Genomic DNA, 20,379 nt, shown 5'->3' on the forward strand with positions numbered 1-20,379 from the left:
TCCGAATAAAACGCCCAAATCAACACCCGACCGCACGTCTGCACCGCTATCCTCCGCTCTGGTGGACCAGCAGGCATTTATCGTGGTTCAATAAATATCTCGGTCTTTGATACCACTTCCCATTCCCATGGTAAAAGACAACTACAAAGTACATAGGTACCTACCTATATTTTTCACAAAGATATGTTCTTAAACTGAGCGTAGGGTGTACCTATATCGCAGATATAGAGAGCTCTGGCTACAAAGCCGATCAGTAAATTTCATACATTTGCCGAACCAGCGCTGATAATTTATTTTTTATGCTCGTGCAATAATGAGTTAAAAATAATAATGTTAATCAGTGCTGGAAAATAATTTATAGAAGGTACCGTGGCAACCGGTTACGAGTATGCAAACTATTTACCGCCAGCTGAGTTACAGTAAAACTAGAAACTCCTGAAAACGGAAGTGGATCTTACTAATTGTTACAGACCGTATTTAATCGATGTATTTTATTTATTAAAGGACAAATCCGTTAAAAAGTTATTGCTATACGGTATTTTATTTATTAAATGTATGTAAATGTAAGTAAATAACTGATGATAATGGTAAAAAGTCTTTGCAAAATCACATTCTTTAAAGTCACGATTTTATAGATGGACTGTAGTAAAGGTATAAAGAAAATAAAATAGTAAAGATTTTTATTAAATAATTTATTTACGAAAGTCACCATGTTAAATTAAAAGCTTTTATTTTGAACAAGATTTACAGAGCTACCTACATGTTCAACGTAAGTATAACACCAATATTTTTTTGTTTTAAAACTACTATACCTACCACAGATAGTTCACCACTTAAGTCTATGTTCTCGTTAAAAGCATTCTCGCAATCAAAAAACTAGAATCTCTCAGCTACAATAACATTCACCATAGAAGTTCATTTATTTTATGAATTTACAACGGCTCTAAAATATATTTTATTTTATTAAGTGTGTTTACCTTGACTTAACATTACCTAATTACCTACTTATAAGATCATGCGAATCTTGTGGAATCATGTGCACTCGTAATGAAAGAAACAGACAATCTATTTAATATTAATATTTGTCAATCGTCTTTTATAATAATTCCCATGATTAATTTTATCATTATAACGATGTTTTAAAAACGGCGCTCTCTTATTGTACAGTTAGATTAACGTAACTTTACAACATTTCCTGTGTATTGTTTATATTTCATTTATACGTTTATACCTAGGACCTAGGCTATAATCGGCTTCTTTCAAACGACAGCAGATTTATAATGTCGCCTAAAATACAACGTGGCGTTTCATGGTCTAAACATCCACTGCGATCGTCTAACGAGCAGCTAAAGTCGCCATTTTAGGAATCTTTCGTTATTTTATTCCGATATAAAAAAATGACATGCAAAGCTTTAAAATTAAAAAAATATGTTAATAGCCAGAAGCCTCTGTCCGTGTTGGGAGTTGTTTGTATTAGCAAATACACATTGTAATCATCATCAGCCAATAATCATCCACTGCTGGACAACTGGACATAGGCCTCTCCCACATTGGAATAAAAATATCAGAGCTGTGCCCTAAATTACTCATTTTCTACTTTGATATAATATAATATAAACAATCCCGAAACTATTGAGACTTTTTTATTAATTCATAATTTGGATATAAGATATAATTAACCCATAATTATTATGTCTTTCTTTCTGTCGGTAGGAGGAGGGATAAATTTTGTATTGCACAAATTGCACATGGCATGCTGCATAATCCATGCACGTTATTTGCGTATTAACTGCTACTTTAAAACAATAAAACATTCGAGTGCTTAAAAGTTAAAACACAATATAAATTGCTCATTAGCAAATTGATAGTAGTAGGTAGTAGCAAGTAAACTACCACAACACAATGTGGATATGTATTAAAACCAAAATCTTAACTAGACTTACTAGTTACTACTTACCTGTACTTACCTATACTTACGCTATTTTCGACAAATATTAAAAATATAACTTTTTACGTCAATGAATGCAACACTGGCCGCAAATCTCAGCCGTAAAGTATACAATACACAGCTATGATATAGACAATGGAAATGTTTAAAACATATACAATCCATAGCGAGTCTCTTAACTATAATAGAAAACTATACTTTGGACAGCTACGGACGACCCATTTTCATAATCTTCCACGTAACGTTATGTGCAAACGAGAGAAACCATTTTAAAGACGCATATATAACGACTATCCATAGATAAAATTCAAACTAAAAAGTTATAATGCTACCAACCCACTTGGCTATTCGTATTTGTCAAAACTGCCATGTGTGGTCAGTATATTCACCAAAATTATTGCCGAATTTGCGTACATTTTTGCGTAGAAACATTCAATATAACAAATATGAATAGCCAAGTGTGGCGCCAGCATAAAACCTGGAAACTTTTCGTTGATTCACCAACCGACACACGCACTTACACTCAGAATAATTACACGATCTTCGATTCACCAACCGCACTATCACTCAGAACAATTACACGATCTTCTCCTGTACCACCCTGTACGAAGGGGTGGGTGAGACAGTGGTTGTACTCAGAACAATTACACGATCTTCTCCTGTATAAAGGGGTGCGTGAGGCAGTGGTTGACGGAGGCTCGCTTGGCCGGGTCCAGTGTGAGCATGCGCTCAATCAGGTCCTTGAGCTGAGCCAGTTTCTTGGCCTCGGCGGGCGGTATGCGGTGGTGCGGCGGCGACAGCTCGGCTTGCAGGTCACGCACGGGTTTTATGCTCGACATTACCACCACTTTTTCCTGGGGAGAAATGTGAGGATTAGAATAGAAGTTTTGGAAGAGTTTAGGGGAACTAAGATGGGGATGGGGGTCATGCTTATTGTTTCTTTATGGTCGGATGATGCATAGCATTATTATCGCTGGGCATTTCATGCTTAGATATGAAACACGAAAAAAATATATCTGTTTTTGGTTGATTATCTTTGAGATTATTGATGCTGAGATAAAGACTAGTTTAACTGTTTGAATAACTAAGTATGAGTTGCTTCCATCCTACACATCTATACATACCCGAAGTAGATATAGTAAAAAAATATATGTAAGAAAGTAATTAGATATCCACTCACCCTCTCAGTAACAATATCGACGTCATGATACAAGAAGTTGCAGTTCTGGTCAAAATGCTGCTCCTTAAAGAAGCCCTTCTTTATTATCTTATTCGGGATCTTTCCCTTCAGATCCATGAAGTATTTCAGCATCTCATTGTTTGATTTGCCACTAAACATGATCTTTCCTGTGGACAGTTCGTAGACGGTGCACGCTGTCGACCACATGTCGATGCCATAGTCGTATGGGACTCCGAGGATGATCTCTGGAGCTCGGTAGAACCGCGAGACCAGATAGGGCGTGATGTCGTTGTCACCCACGTGACCCGCTGCGCCGAAGTCGCACAGTTTTAGTATTAACTTGCTCTCGTTTACTAGGATGTTGTCTGGCTTTATGTCTGGAAAAGGAATTGTAAATGAGAATAGGATCTATAGATTTATAGATTGGTATCTCGTCTGATAGGGATGGTATGGGAAAAGCATATTACGAGTCACAGTGTTGTGGCGCTCCTTGGCGAAGCAAATGTTTAGTAGTTTGTCGATAAAGATAAAAACAATGTTTAGTAACTCACCCGCATGCAAAATTCCCGTCTTCTTCAGCAGCTTCAACGCCAGCAGAATCTGCTGCGTGTAACTGCGCACAGCTTTAATGTGTATCCCTGAATTCTTTCCATACTTCTTGAGAACCTCCCTCAGGTTCATAGACAGGGGTTCCATGACCATGCAGAGATGCCGCTTGTGGAAGAAGTGCCGGAACAGGCGGAGACAGTGGAACTTGTCTTCGGGGTCGGCTTCGTTCAGTCGCTTCAGGACTTCTAGCTCGCGTAGACCCGTCTTGTGCCTGCGGGGAGGAGGGTTTATGAGTAAGGGTGGTGGATTTGTAGGTGGAAGTCCAGGTGAGGCAAGCTATTTTGAGGTCAGATAACTCTTGGTCATTGTAGTTCTTTATGATTTATTCAAAATCTAAGTAGAGTTGTGGCGTTGCTTAGCCTATATTCAGCAGAGAACGAATACTGCCTGATGATGATCATACCAGATCTCTTACAGTATATTGGTATTAATTTGAGGAATAAGGTCCAGAAATGTGTATGTTGTATTACTACAAGTATGAAGGCCTCTCAGAAGAGCCTCAATTTCGTCATCTACCAAACGTCTCACTTGAATCTCCACCAACACCATTACCTCACTTCACAAGCCACTAAGATCTCCAAAAACACTTGACAATGCACTCACATGATCTCATTATTCCTTATAATCTTGACGGCCACGTCGGTATTATCCCTTGCCTGGTCTCTCGCCCGGATCACGTTGGAGAACACGCCCTGCCCCGTGTAGCCGTACACCGTGTAGCGGCTGTCCAGCGTCTCGCCGATGCGGACCCTGTTGCGAGGGGGAGTAATCATTGTTATTTTTATGAACACTTTCATGTTTATATTCTCCTTAGATTATGAAAATATACGACCGAATTGGTGCTGAGCAGAAACAGTTATAATAAATGGCTTATTATAATTTGAAAAATAACATATATTATGAAAAATGAAGTCCACTATATTATGATATGAGTGTAAATCTTTTGAGACAAAGGGATTCTTCTTAGAACAACAAAAATATGCTAGACAGATAGCCAACAATGGCTGGATTACCAACGACAAGCATGATATAGAATTTTAAAATGCTATTGTATTAGTTAATAGTGTGTACAATAAAGTTACAAACCTGTAGTATCCTTCAGCGTCGTCCCAGTTGTCAGTGAGAGACGGGTTTTCGAGCTGGCCCTTCGCCCGTGGGACGCCCGTCGTCGGAGACTGAAAACAACACGCATGTTAGGTAGTAGAAAAAATGGAAGCAAGTAATCCTAAAGTACATCATTTACAAGTGGGCTTGTAAATGATGTAAACTTTAACTAAGTTCTTCGATAGCTACAGCTTTTCTAGAACATAGCAGAGGTTGTTTAATAGCTGAAAAATACACTTACATCATAACTATCAAAGTTGTCCTGTTCAGCAAACATGTCCCAGTCACCGGTCTTCCCCGACATTTCCTCTTTACCACTTTTCTCCTTTCCATCATTTGTCCCGTCATCATCTTCATCATCATCCTTCACTTTGTCTTTGTGAGGTTTTTCGGACTTTTGAACATCTTTGGTTGCTTTCTGACCGTCTTTATCTTTAGTCTCCTTGATAAGGTCCGGGGTTTCATGGCCGGGGCTGTCAATGGCAATGACTTCTTTTTTCTCAGTCTGGGCTGGTTCTTCCGGCTTTGGCTCGGGTTCTTTTGTTTCCTCTGGGTTCTTGGCTGCACCAAGTCTCTGAAATTTTGTGGTAAGGTTAGGATCACATAAAGAAAGTATCTTTTAGGTCAGTTAAAGTTACTTTTAATAGCTGCAGCTGCAACCGCTGCTAACTATTAGCACCTCCACATTAGAGGACTGGTACAGTCAGCAAAAGAGATAGGTATGCCACCAGTTAGGGCAAACAGTTCGATCTTGTGAGATTCAGAAGATAGACCAATCAAATAATATTTTATCGATACGTTCAAACAATCTCTATAGGTTAAGAACTTTTCATGTTACATTTACATATCACCCGTCAGTTGGTCGTGAAATTAAAAGTATTTGCGCTGGGATGGCTGATGCCTAGCTGTATGACGAAAAAGTATGTTTCGGAGCAGCGCTGCTCGAGCCACGACCCTCTCGTTGTATTAAACGGGCCGATGGCACGACAGCTATTGTCCGTTAGTTTTTCGTCAGTATAGGGTACTATAGAGTGCTATAGAGCAGTGTTTTTCAACCTTTTTCATGATGCGACCCCCCTGGTATCAAAAAATATTTCGCGACCCCCTTGACCCTTCGATTTTTTTAACATTTGAGTATGCTTAAGGGGGCCATAAAAAAATTTTTTTTTTTTGGCTACAATTTAAAATGTCCTAATGTAGGACCTTTTAAATGGTAGCACTATATTTAATACTAGCTGTTCCCGCGCGCTTCGCTTCGCCTTAAAAAGTTTTCCCGTGGGAATTCCGGGATAAAAAGTAGCCTATGTTCTTTCCCAGGGTCTAGAACGTATGTATACCAAATTTCATTCAAATCCGTTCAGTAGTTTTTGCGCGAAAGAGTAACAGACAGACAGACAGACAGACAGACACAGTTACTTTCGCATTTATAATATTAGTTAGGATTAGGATTAGTTAGGATTAGTTAGGATAGTTAGGATTTAGGACTCCTAAATTTCGAGAACTCGTCTACCCCTACGTTTATCGGTACTTCGGCAGATATGACCAGCCCACGGCCACTTCAGCTTGCATATTTTGACAGCTATGTCGGTAACCTTAGTCCTCTGACGGATAACCTCATTTCTGATACGATCCATCAGAGAAACCCCAAGCATAGCTCTCTCCATAGCACGCTCAGCGACTTTAAATCGGTGGACCAGTCCTACCGTCAGTGTCCACGTCTCTGCACCATACGTCATCACTGGCAGGACGCACTGGTTGAAGACTTTTGCGTTCAGGCTCTGAGGGAGAATATGTGACGAAGTTTCCCGAATACAGCCCAACCCAGTTGGATGCGCCTTGCAGCCTCCTTGTCGAAGTTGCTTCTGCCTAGCCGAATAGTATGCCCGAGGTACACATATCCTTGCACAACTTCTATTGTTGCCTCACCAACGGCGACCGACTCCGGTTTGATGTGAGCATTGTACATGACTTTCGTCTTGTCCAAGTTCATACCGAGGCCTACACGTCGGGAATAGCATTTAGGCCACTTAGCTGAGTTCCTGCAGACATTTTGCCATAATAACGATGTCGTCCGCGAAGCGGCGGTGTGACATGTAAGTACTCGCCATTTATACATATGCCATGTCCTTTCCAGTCCAACGTCTTAAAGACATCTTCGAATGCATTGGTAAACAGTTTCGGAGATATCATATCCCCCTGTCTCACTCCACGTTGCAGTTGGATAGGTCTTGTCTTGTGGTCCTGTATTTGGACAGTCATAGTAACGGCATTGTACAGACATCTCAACACCTCAATATAGCGCCAGTCGATTTGGCATCTCTGCAAGGATTCCAAAACTGCCCAGGTCTCGATGGAGTCGAAGGCTTTTTCATAGTCCACAAAGGCTGATTATACTCTTCGGTCTTCTGTATAATCTGCCTTACTGTGTGGATGTGGTCTATTCGAAACCCAGCCTGCTCTGGGGGCTGAAACTCGTCTAACTTTTAGGCAAGACGGTTCGTGATAACATTTATCTGCACTGATTGGAAGCAAACATGACCTATTAAAGCAAGAATCAACCAAAAAGTCTCCTCTTATTTAATAATTTACAGTGGAAGGCAAGAGGAAGTAAGAGTAGACTCGAGCTAATTGTATGTAGTAGGTTCTGTAGTATTTCTCGGGAAAAATACAGATTTTGGCCAGATTTAGTAGTTTGCTGTAAAAATGGATGGAGCAAATTGCTTATGAACGCTAAATCGAATAAGAATATAAAATAGAATAGAATACTTTTTTGTTGCGAATATTAATTCAATTAATGATAAAATATTAATTTAATTAATTGTCTTTATGGGGGTTTTTTTCACTAAAGTATCCAGTTTTTTCGACCTCTGGCGACCCCCCTACAGAAGCTTCGCGACCCCCCAGGGGGTCGCGACCCACAGGTTGAAAAACACTGCTATAGAGTAACTCTCCTGTACCTTCATGAGCTGCTCGCGCTGCTGGCGCCGCCGCTCGATGATCTGCTGCTCCGTCTCTTCGTCGTCGTCCGAGTTGATGTCGATGTCCAGCTCCCCGTCCGACGAGCTCTCCACCACCTGCGCCACCTCGTTGGACGACGCGTGCTGCCGAGAAAGCGGTTTTTGTTAGAAAGAAAGAAAAACTTTATTTGTCTTAGACAGCAATATTAATTTACATGCAAAGAAATATAAATATAGGTAATTAATCTAATCAATCTAAATATATATAAATCTAATAATAAAAAAAATAATGGTTATAGATAATAATAAATATAATGCGATTGCTGTCGTCGTCAAAATGGTGTCCACTCAGCTACTGCAGCGCCTTTGGTTGGTTTAAAGGACACTGCGCTGGTTTTCAGTGGAAGCCTTATAGTGACGCACTACGCGTAGGTCTTTGATAAAAAAAATAAAAAACCAAGGAACTACGGGGGAAACAAAGTGATTAGTGCGCGAGCGACGACATTTAGGCGGAGCGCGTTCGCCCTGAAACCCACTTTCAGGCATGTTAATGAACAACGTACGCCTGCGGCCTAGCACGCTTTAAATTCACCTTCTTCAAATATGTTGTTGGGTCTCTTCATTATGTCATCGTATGAGGTCTCGGAGTCCATAGAGGTTAAATCATTCTATCTATTAAAAAACAACATCCGTGGTGTAGTTTAAAGATCTAAGCATAGATACATACAGCAAGATGCGGGAAGCGGCTATAAATACTATGTAGTGAAGTTATAGTGATAGTAATACCTAGTCAGTCAACAATCAGGTTGTTGTTGATGTACAGGCTTACTGATTACCTGGTACTAAAGCATGACTCACCCGTCTCCTTCTATCACGGCTGCGAGACCGCGAGCGGCGGTCACGAGAGCGATCCCGCATCCGGTGGTACCGGTCCGGCGAGCGGTCCGGGCGCCGGTCGCGCCGCACCGGCGACTTGTCCCGGAAGTCGCGGCGCCGGTCCGGCGAGCGTCGGTCCCGCCGGACGGGCGACCGGTCCCGCCTGACCGGCGATCTCTCCCGCCTGCGATCCCTCTCTCGGTCCAACTCCATTTTCCGCCTGGCTCTCTCCTTCCTCTCTTCTTCTTGACGTCGATCCATCTCTTTCCTGCTCTCTCTGTTGATGATGTTGCGCAGGTCCTCGTCGTTCCGCCGCTGCTTCTCTCGCCGCCGCTCGCGCTCCCGGTCCAGTGAACGGTCTTTGCTGCGGTCTTTACTGGAGTGCTTCGATTTGCGCTCGTCTTTTTTGCTCTTCTTTGAGTGCGGTGACTTATCTTTGATGCAGATCACTTCAGAGGCCTCCTTGGCTGGCTCCCCCTCGTCTGAGTAGTAGGCCCCGAGGCGCGCCTGCAGCAGCTCCTTCTGCTTCATCAGCTCTTCGAGGTTCAGGTCGTCCTCGATCAGCCCCAGCTCGGGACTTGCACAGTCTTCTTGGTAGTTTTCTGTCTCAGAGTCTGATGATACTATTTCTAAAGGCTGTGCTGGCTCTTTCTCTTTAGATTTGCTTTTGGGGCGGGTGGTGCTGTTAGTTTTTTCAGCATAGGATTCCCCATTCTTCTGTTTCTTGGACTTGTGTGACTCTGTCTGGGCGGGGGCCCTCTTGTGAGGACGGGCTCGCTTCAGCAGCTCTTCCACATCAGATAGTGAAGTCTCACTGTCTGGTGAAGGTGACTTCCTTTTTTCTTTCTTGGACTTTTTCCTCTTCTTGCTGCTGTCAGCATCACCAGATTCCTTTTTGCGCTTCTTATGCTTTTTGGCCTTCTTCTTCTTCTTTTTATCATCGTCACTTTTGTAATCATCTTTGATAGATTTCTCTGATTTAGTTTGCTCTCTATAAAGAAAGTTTTACATTTATTAAAAATAAATATACTTAGAACAATATTATCCTTTGTTCAAATACTTCTATTATATTCTCTGTTCGGATGTAAGCACCTGTACCTGTGTACCTGGCTCTCTCAAATGGAACCTTTGTGCATATTCCCAAGGTGTTAACTGCCTTCCTAAAATTGGACCGTTTCCCACGCTCGTCCACTGCGGATTGGTAGGTTCAAATATCTAGATGTGCTAAATCTAGATATGCAGGTTTCACTGTAAGTGCCATAGTATACATTGTACTTAATTCGAACCTGCATCTCTGGCGTGAGAAGCGGGTGCTTACCCGACTGAGCTACCACCACTCTTAATACACAATTCTTACAAACAGAATGAGCTAGCACATCTAGATATGTGAACCCACCAACCCGCAGTGGACCAGCGTGGTGGGAAATGGTCCAACCTTAGGAAGGCAGTTTAGACCTAGGGGATATGCACAAAGGTTCCATTCGAGAGAGCCAGGTGCAGGTACCTACACCCCCAAAGAGAATAGAACAAACAGAACAAAACTTTGACTTACTCTGAATCCATTGCTTAGTTGTATCAGAACACCAACCAGGTAATATTAAGATAACTGTAAAGGCGAAAAACATAGATAAGTGTGGATGCTCAAGTGGTGTATGTTCAGCTGCTTAAAGGAAGGTCTGAGTAAAGAAACAACTCTACAACATGATATACCTACCCAGTGTCTTACATTTCAGAATCATTACTTTTAGTAGCTCCATTTACAGAGGATTTAGAATTATGACTTTAGTTATCTGAGCAGAAGACTTATGGAGCAAATTTTTGGTGAAAAGAGCCTGTACAATGTCAATTCATGCCATGTTACACCTCTTGTCTTGCCTCAATCATCAGTAAATATGTAGGTTATGTTTGTGTTATCTATGAGGACACTAAACTAAGAGCACAGTTAAGTGTTGTAAGTACATTGCTAATTTGATAAAAGCATCACCATAAACAAGTACTTGTACATCAAAATGGTATAATATTGAGGTGATGGTGTGCACCAGCATAATTATTCAATGTATTTATTTATGCAAATGCTAAGTCCTCCTCCTTCCTTCTCCTAATAGGAAATTGCTGTGCCCTCCCGGGTCCATAATGATTGCTTGTTTATTATTTAACACCTTATGTAAATAACTCTAATTATGGAATGCAATAAAGATTTCATTGAATTCAATATTATAAAATGGAAATCACATAAAATATAAAAATGCTTTTGGTGATCAAAGAGGTTATCTTTATGAAATGTAACAATAAATATCTGTTTGATAAGTTACATTCCCAATTATAATTTTTATTATTTGATGTAATTATATTCTATTTATAGTGTACATAGCAGTGTTTAAAATAAATAAGATCCAGAACAATACCTTGATTTCGTGGTAAACAATATTCGGTACTGGTAGTCGCCTCAGTTGTATTCATATAATAATTATAATATTATTACATAAATCGTTTTATGGACATTAAATAAACACGTCTTATTGATTTCATAGCTTTAAATCACTAGGCCAATTCATTGTAATGGAAAAAATACGGATAAATCAAAAGCCAACCAAACTAAATTACAGAAAAAAAACCAAGACGAAAGTGACAGCAAGCAAAGCAACCAAAGAGAATATGTCATCATAGTCATAGACAAGACCAAAAATATTCCGTCATGAGTGAGGAAAAATCGATGCCGCGTTGTTCTGTCGGAAAAGAGTGTGGCTGGTGCTTAGGCTGGTGATTTATACTTTGTACCTTCCATGCTGGCCGCATAGACGATTGAAAGTATTTATTATTTTAATAGACTACGTTATTTTTACACACGTTCTAAACAGGGTAGCACTGTTTTTTTTTATTACAAAATAAGGACTCAAGTGTAATAAAATAGTAAAAACCGACCAAGAGCGTGTCGGACACGCACATGTAAGGGATCCGTAGCCATACGATCGGCCGACCGTTTGGCCCAAAAAAATCCATACATTACCATTTATTTAGGGCAACTGTACGTCATAAGTTGGTCGGGTAGTATAAAAATGACTATATATGATACAAAGTCAGTTATAGTTTTCATTGAATGTACTTACTTGGAGGTATACAGCATACATTATTTACTTAATAGTATTTCAAAAGTTTAGAGGGGGGGGCACTCTAATTTTAACTTTCTATTAATATATCTCGAGTCTGGGGGGTTTGATCCACATGTTTGCAGGCATTTTTATTGTATTTAAAGATACCTTTTTAACAATAAGTACCACACACAATGGGGTAACTAAGTCGTTTTTTTCCGAATCAATTGACCATGATAACAAGCGACTGAAATTAATATTTTTTTACCTTTGGATAGGTTGGCCACTCATTATCGCATCGCAGCAAAATATTTGACAATAGTCAAAATATCCTTTTGAGGTACGGAACCCTAAAAATAATCATTTTTTAATAATTTTAAAATAAATTTTTTTGATTATCAGTAAGTATATATCTCTCCACCTATTTTCATGGCAATCGATGCAAAACGGTCCACGACAGACGGGCAGATAGATATGACGAAACTATACCTAAGGGTTCCTAGCAGACTACGGAACCCTAAAAAGATAAAAGTAAAAAAGTCTATTGTCAAATCCTAATCCAAATCCTAACTAATCCTAACTAATATTATAAATGCGAAAGTAACTGTGTCTGTCTGTCTGTCTGTCTGTTACTCTTTCACGCCAAAACTACTGAACGGATTTGAATGAAATTTGGTACACATACGGTCTAGACCCTGGGAAAGAACATAGGCTACTTTTTATTCCGGAATCCCCACGGGAAAACTTTTTAAGGCGAAGCGAAGCGCGCGGGAACAGCTAGTTTGTTATATGTGTTCTGTTTGCAAATTACACACAAGGCGAACCAGTATCGGGGAACTTGAACTTACGATAATATCTAATGTTTCTTTAAACAAAATATTTTAAAATCGAAATAATAAAAACACAAACAAAACGTTCAGTTTAAATATTTTTTGAGCCCCGTATCTTTAATTAATTCAATGGTTTCATTAAACCGGCAGTAAATCAGAAAAGACAGAACATCACTCAAAGCGATTTCACCCAACCAAACTTATTTTTAATGAACTTAGAACTTTGTATATATATATAGTTAACAATTTAATAAGTACTCTATATCATTAAATTCCTTTCTGTTATACCTATGAAATTACTGCCTACCTGTCTAGGAGGATAGGTGACAGTGACATCCTAATATTTTACCTACATAACTACCAATACAATGCATAGTTATTCATAATTCTGCTCCGAAAGTACCTATTTAATTTTGTAACCGAAACAATCCGAAACTCATATTGTGTGAGTGACAGCCTAAAATTGATATGTCGAAAGCAAACATTCACATCACATCGGGGGAACATAAATCAATGGAGGGTCGTCGGGCTATTGCTAGCCTTTGTTCCCATCGAGTCACACAACGAACCTGTCACACTGTATACAGTTGGGAATTCTTCACAAAAAGTGTCCCATCTAGTCACAGTGTTACTCGATGGGAGTGTTACTCGTTGGGAATGCTTTATTTCTGAATTCCAAACCAGCCTCTGTGACTGGATGGGAAAATGAACTAAAAAATTCCCAACTGTTCACACGTTACTCGTTAGGATTTGTTCAGTGATAGATGCCCAACCAGTGATACTGATACTTATTGGTATTTATTTTAACGAAAATTTATATTTTCGTTAGTTGGAAAAGTTTTCGATGCAAGTAGGTAGTTATAAAAAAAGAAATATTCCGAATAATCAAATATATGTCGCAAGAGTATAGTGCGTATGTAGGTACTGCACTGGCTTCGAAATAATATGTACTATCGAACAAAAAAGTAAGTTGCCAATTTTAAAACAAATCCCTTGCAATCCCAAATTTCCCTTTGCCTGTCTTTTTTTTAACCAACACCATTATTTAAAATTTATTCCTTTGTATTATTTATTGCTTTCGGACTTTCGCACCTTTAAGACAATGCAATGTTGTTTTGTGTTTGCACATGTGGTGGCAATAGAGACAGTAACTTTTGGTCAACTTGTACCCCATTGGTCAAAAGCGAGTTATTGATAGCTGATGCCTGCAAAGGAAAATGATCCTTAAGGGGGAGCTCACTTTTTTGTTCGATAGTACCTACAGTTAGTTGTGATTATGAATATCTTTAGAAATTATATTCATTTTATGAAATTCGGTAATTTATCTTTACACGGTGACGACGGACGGAAGGCGATGTGTTACAGTGACTGGTTGGGAATTTTCAATTTCATAATCCCAACCAGTAACAGTGTTACAGTTGTATGTGACACGTTGGGAATGAAGGAAAAAGGTGTTTCAACGAGTAACAGAGTGTGGACTGATGGGAATTTTTAACATAAAATTCCTAACGAGTAACAGTGTGACTGGTTGAGGTGTGACTGGCTGGGAACAAAGGATTGCTAGGCAACCTGGCCCAGGTATTCCGGTGAATCTGAGTTATAGCTACATTGATTATGTCGCACGCGATGCTGTGATTGGTGGATGCAACCCCCGGGCCGCCAGACCGGGAGCTGCTCATTGCATAGGTGGCGTCCTTTGCTGGCGATCGTACGATGCGTTTTTGTCGTGCAATAACTTCAACCATATGAAAATGTCGTTTCGCTCGCATGACATTTTTACCTTATTTCATCCTTACATATTTGAATTTCTTCCACAAGGAAAATGTATCGTTGCTTTATTATACTTAATAAGAAAAAAGGCAATTTTTTACGGTGGTAAAACTTAATATTTTATGAGATGAACTTGAAATTTGGTAAGTAGTTACTCAACTTACCTTCCTATACGTCATCATCAGCCAGTTTTTGCGCTTTTCAGGAGAGAGTTATTTACTTGATTTTGCAAACTTCAATGGCCTTATACGTAGACAATAGTTATCACAATAATTTATTTTAGAGATTCTATAACAAGTTCATAACGCGTAGTTACAGCTCCTGGTCTAGGAAAGCTCGCCTGCAGTACCTACCTGCGCGACGCCCGGGCGGCCGGGCTAGGTCTAGACTACTCTGGGCTAGGTCTCTCTGAGGGCTAGACCGTTCGCGGGGGCTGCACGTCGGCGCATCCTTGCGAACTGCGCAGCTCGCGCGCCAACTGCGTAGGTAGGTATTTACCGAGAGAATCAATCAGCCATTGCTGTGTAACTTTATTAACTGCTGTAGTTTGGTATATTACTTTTTCGATTCATTTGTAAGGTTGAGTGCATATTACCGGGAGCTTTGATGTTCTAGAACCATGGATGACGCCATGGATCTTTCGGAGAAAGCCGGGGTTCGTCCCACACCTGTTGAGAAGGAGGAAGCTGGCGCCAGTGTAAGTGAAAAATATTATTGTTTTTTTCTATTGATTAGGTAACTATTTTTTATTTCCTCAATCAAAATGATGAAAAAAAATCTGTTCTTAGCGTGTATTTAGGGAAAAATAATAATTAATTATATTCGATATTGCTTGACTATTTGCGACCTCTAGTAATCTCTCTCCCTGTCTCTACCTGAATAAGTATTTATCGGAACATAGTTGTCAGATATAACTAACTGAACAACCGTTTGCGTAAAAAATACAAGATATATTAAGGACCTATGTTATTAATTAGCATTGCCTAATATTTGTTTCAGTGTTCTGCGCAGCTTGGGGAGGCGATGGCGGTGGATGTAGAGTGCGTGTCGCCCGACGTGTTACTCATGGTTGAGTGAGTAATTATTTCTCTTTTAATGGAACGGCATAATAATACCACAAGTTAGATTTATCTTCCAAAATCATCATAATTTTTAGCCTGCACCACAGTTTTTAATAATCCTAAATTCACCAATTTGTCCGTTTCAAGAATTTTAAATATTATTTTAAATATAACTCACTCATACTTACCTAATAAAACCTAAATAGCATATTTAGTAGATCTATTAATGATTATGATGTTTAATTGTTTATTAATACTAAGTAGGTACATAATTTGTCGCACACACATCATAGTCTCATCCTCATCTGCTACGACGCCGTAGCAGTTTTATTTAACTACGCCCTTTCGGAGCATGCTCGCATACATTTGCTAGGCTAGCCAGTCACTAATAGTTACAGCATTTCTAGATCTGTTTTTCTAAATATCGTGACACAGTTACCTACACGTAAAAACCCGGTCAAGTGAGAGTTGGACTCGCGCACTGAGGGTTCCGTACAAAGATAAGCTCACTCAAAAAACAAACTTAACTTTGCAGTTGAAATTATATTTTGCCATAAATCGATATACGTCATGGTCAATTCTGCAACAATATTGACTATTACTCGTAAACTTGTAAAGTCTACTTACCTACCTGAGATAGTTTTCGTTTTAATTTCGTCCTATGTACTGAATCTGTGAGTTTTTTTATATTTTGTGGACCAACCATTTAGCCAGCAGAGGGGAGGGGGGGGATACTTGGGGCTAATATTATTTCGTAAACCAATCACTGAATCAAAAAATTGTTTGAGCATACCTATAATATTTTTGAAAGACCTATTCAACAATACCCCATACCATCGAAACAGTGGGAAAAACAAAATCATCCCCTCTTTACATGTATGGGAGGCTTGGGTGGTCTGTACTCTGTAACCCAAAAAAAAAACTAAGTATATTTTTTACTACATTTTCGGGGCCGTAAATTTGTTTATCTTTGCGAAATATCAGCTTGATATCTTTACCCGTTTCTGAGAAAAGGGGTATTCTGGTGTTGGCTCTCTTTAGATTACCTAACTAATAAGAAAGTTTAACACGACTCTACCGTTGCAAAAATCGCACCGATTGCATGACAGTTCTTGGTTTGAACAATTTTAGCCAAGTACTAACAGCAGACAAGGTTGATCGTACTTTTTGTTTTCAGGGATTGTATGACCATTGAGATCTCAAGTTCCGACGACGAAGACAGCGGAGTCCAAATATTGCAAAACGATGATAACCAAGCCCCATTGCTCCGGCTAGCTGATAACCGAGCCAACATGTTGAAGCAGGAAGATAACCAAGCCAACATGTTGGGGCAAGAAGATAACCCACCCAACATGGTTAAGCAAGAAGATAACAAAGCCAACATGTTGGGGCAAGAAGATAACCCAGCCAACATGTTAGGGCAATGTGAAAACCATGTCAACATGTTGAGGCATGGTGGTAACCGAGCCAACATGGTAAAGCAAGAACACAACCAAGCCAACATGTTGAAAGATGAAGACAACCGAGCCATCATGCTGGGGCAAGAACACCTCGATGCCAACTTGTTTTGGCAAGGTGGCAACCAAGCTAACATGGTAAAGCAAGAACACAACCAAGCCAACATGTTGAAAGATGAAGAGAACCGAGCCATCACGCCGGGGCAAGAACACCTCGATGCCAACTTGTTTTGGCAAGGTGGCAACCTAGCCAACATGGTAAAGCAAGAACACAATGAAGCCAACATGTTGGGGCAAGAAAATAACCCAGGCAACATGTTGGGGCAAGGTGGAAACCATGTCAACATATTGAGGCAAGGTGGTAACCGAGCCAACATGGTAAAGCAAGAACACAACCAAGCCAACATGTTGGGGCAAGAAGATAACCCAGCCGAAATGATGGGGCAAGGTGAAAACCATGTCAACATATTGAGGGAAAGTGGTAACCGAGCCTACATGGTTAGGCAAGAAGACAACCAAGCCAACATGTTGAAAGATGAAGACAACCGAGCCATCATGCCGGGGCAAGAACACCTCGATGCCAACTTGTTTTGGCAAGGTGGCAACCAAGCCAACATGGTAAAGCAAGAACACAACGAAGCCAACATGTTGGGGCAAGAAGATAACCCAGCCAACATGTTGGGGCAAGGTGAAAACCATGTCAACATATTGAGGCAAGGTGGTAACCGAGCCAACATGGTTAAGCAAGAAGACAACCAAGCCAACATGTTGATGCAAGATAACAACCAAGCCAACATGTTGATGCAAGATGACAACCGACCCAACATGTTGATGGAAGCAAACAATGGAGCCAACCTGTTGAGGGAAGAAGAGAATCGAGCCAACATTATGAGGCAAGGTGACAACAGAGCCAATATGTTGGTGCAACAAGACAACCGGCACATGTTTTTGACTGATGAAGAGACGCGAGCTATCTATTTGCAACGTGCCCAGAAGATGAGTATGTTGAACAGGCAGCGGTTACGTTGGGTATATAATCGGATCATGACGAGTGGAACGGATACGGAACAAGAGGATGCTATCGTAAGTCATTTATCCACGGCAGTATTCAATTACTTACAAGTTTTAATTATTTAGGTAGGCTAGCGCCTCACTAGGCATTCACTCTACATTCCAACACAAACACGTTAAATCAAACTAAACATTTTATCACCATCAAGTTTACATTCTTCAATTTCTTTCAGACACGTCAAATAATGAAATTGATAGACCAGGAAATGGAAGCATTTCTGAAGATGCCACCGTATTCGCCACCAGAGGTACCAATAAAGCAGGAACCGTTGCCTCAAGTACAACCAATACAGCAGGAACCGTTGGCTCAAGTACAAATAATAAAGCAGGAACCGTTGCCTCAAGTACAACTTATACAGCTGCAACCGTTGGCTCAAGTACAAATAATACAGCCGCAACCGTTGCCGTTGCCACAAGCACAAATAATACACCCGCATCAGTTGGCACAAGTACAAGTAATACATCCGGAACAGCTGCCGCCACACCTACAGTTGCAGCTGCAGCAACTGCTGCCTCGTCCTGCTGCTGCTGCTCCAGGCCCAGCACAGGTAAATAAGTAAAAAATAGGTACTTTAAGTAGGTACCTGCATAATGAAAAAAAGGCAAGTATAAGTAGTACTTAACAAGATAGTAAGAATTAAATCACATTTAATTTGACCAAGATATCAAGCGACTGGAATAAATATTTTTTTACCTTTGTAAGTAGAGGTCGGCCACTCACTATCGCATCGCAGCAAAACATTTGACAATAATCAAAATATCATTTATCCCTCAATATTCTGTTTTTCTACAGGGTCCTCAAACGCCTCGATTACAAGCGCGCAAAAGGGTCAAGAGAGAGAGTCAGCAACAGCGACCGCAGCAGTCAAAACCAGATGATCGTAAGGCTCCCGCTTCATCCCCAGGACAGGTAGATTAATTCATAAATTATAAACTTTATTATTATTCTTGTTTTGTATGGCACTTGTACTGTGCGTGACTAGCACAGTAAATTCCGCCAAATTATAAACTTTAATCTACTTATATTAGTAACGGTCAAAACCAAATTAACAATTTTGACAGAATTTCATTTAAAAAAAAAAACGTCTTTACAGTAAGGATTGAACTGATGCCAGTGCCAGGCCGCTGGACCCTACACAACATTTCACATCGCATTAATAATATAATTATGTATACAGTTTTGGCTTGGAAACCCTCATTAAATTTCTATACCGAATACCAGTTTGAACTGTGTTGATCACACAATCGATAGTACCTTCCAATAATATTGCAAAATAGTGTCTGTTCTAACAAATATACGCTATGATTACATAGGTACTTAATCATATAAATTAATTCAGGATGTAAACGAAAACATATTATTTTATCGTGCTCTCTCGAGGTTCTTTAAAATACGAATTAAGTACTTAAATAACAATTTTTGAATTTTTTGTTAGTTTGTAGTTATTATACATATTTATAAATTAAACTACATTAATTTTTAACATGTAAACTGCACTTAATCATATTCTATGTAGGTATTATTCGCTCCATCCAAAGATTATGTGGCAGATATCGCTTTAAGTGATGAGACCACCTTTTGGACCCTAATTAGGTAAGTTACAACTTGTAAAACTGTAAACTGTGTAAAACTAAATTTTATTATTCTTCTTGGTGTACAATTATAGGATAAGTACTTACTTATAAAAATTAAACTCGTATTAGTGTTGTGTGATAAATGTGATAATCTTACAAACTACGTATACCTATTGTATTAGTATTTATTGAAACATTAAATTATTAAACCTATATTTAGATGAATATTTACTTACCTACTGAATTATGAATTTAATATCGACTATAAAACAATTTCTTCCCCGTTATCGTTATTTACACGGAATCTCCCTACATGCTAAAGCATCTTAGACTAGTGAATGGAACAAAAAATATAAAAAAAAAAAACATTTTTTATGGCTTTTTGTTTATCTACATGTACTGATTAATGTTAAATACGTAACTGTTTTAAAATTATTTATTGTAAACAGAAGTGGTTAATGTTCTAGAATTAATTAGGGCTTTATCATAAAAATGCAAAATAAATTATGCTGCGTCTTTCAGTGTGTTCTATTACGTTCGTACATTTGTTCATTGTGTCCTCAGGATTTATATGCCCATATATTTTCTGGTTTGTTACTTCAATTTTGTCTCTTTATATACAATTAATGTAGTAATAACAAAATAAAAAAAATATTTTTAGCGTGATCAGTTTATAACTTGTGAACAGATATTTTGGTTTTACTATAATATACTATTGTTCTAAGTTAACTTATTATTCTAAGGATTTACTCGATTCTACGGAATCCACAGATTACTGTATGTCAATAAATGTTGTCAAGCTGTCATCTATGTGTTTTTTTTTTCACTTTAGCCATAGCTTAGTTGTCTATG

General features: G+C 39.3%; 2 protein-coding genes across 4 annotated transcripts; one reads left to right on the top strand and one right to left on the bottom strand.

Annotated features, from left to right (window-relative positions):
• Positions 1-1,881: 1,881 nt before the first annotated feature.
• Positions 1,882-11,314, bottom strand: LOC125491228 (serine/threonine-protein kinase PRP4 homolog). The gene is made up of 11 exons (XM_048632709.1): positions 11,080-11,314; positions 10,227-10,280; positions 8,657-9,665; positions 7,799-7,942; positions 5,083-5,415; positions 4,824-4,912; positions 4,341-4,487; positions 3,680-3,948; positions 3,129-3,505; positions 2,602-2,802; positions 1,882-2,533 (listed from the first exon to the last, which is right to left on the bottom strand). Exons 2-11 carry the CDS (start codon positions 10,235-10,237, stop codon positions 2,525-2,527), a joined length of 2,589 nt encoding a protein of 862 aa, XP_048488666.1. The 5' UTR covers positions 10,238-10,280; positions 11,080-11,314; the 3' UTR covers positions 1,882-2,524.
• A 3,255-nt stretch (positions 11,315-14,569) lies between these two features.
• Positions 14,570-20,333, top strand: LOC125491200 (bromodomain-containing protein DDB_G0280777-like). Of its 3 annotated transcripts, XM_048632600.1 has the most exons (7): positions 14,570-14,849; positions 14,979-15,060; positions 15,363-15,436; positions 16,602-17,964; positions 18,126-18,500; positions 18,746-18,862; positions 19,047-20,333. In XM_048632600.1, exons 2-7 carry the CDS (start codon positions 14,983-14,985, stop codon positions 19,047-19,049), a joined length of 2,010 nt encoding a protein of 669 aa, XP_048488557.1. In that variant the 5' UTR covers positions 14,570-14,849; positions 14,979-14,982; the 3' UTR covers positions 19,050-20,333. The 3 variants fall into 3 exon arrangements, with proteins under 3 accessions (XP_048488557.1, XP_048488555.1, XP_048488556.1); XM_048632598.1 differs by lacking the exon at positions 19,047-20,333 and having other exon boundaries at positions 18,746-18,893; XM_048632599.1 differs by lacking the exons at positions 14,570-14,849; positions 19,047-20,333 and having other exon boundaries at positions 14,858-15,060; positions 18,746-18,893.
• Positions 20,334-20,379: the final 46 nt, after the last annotated feature.

Source organism: Plutella xylostella, chromosome Z, assembly GCF_932276165.1.
Source record: "Plutella xylostella chromosome Z, ilPluXylo3.1, whole genome shotgun sequence".
NCBI classification, from domain to species: Eukaryota; Metazoa; Arthropoda; class Insecta; order Lepidoptera; family Plutellidae; genus Plutella; species Plutella xylostella.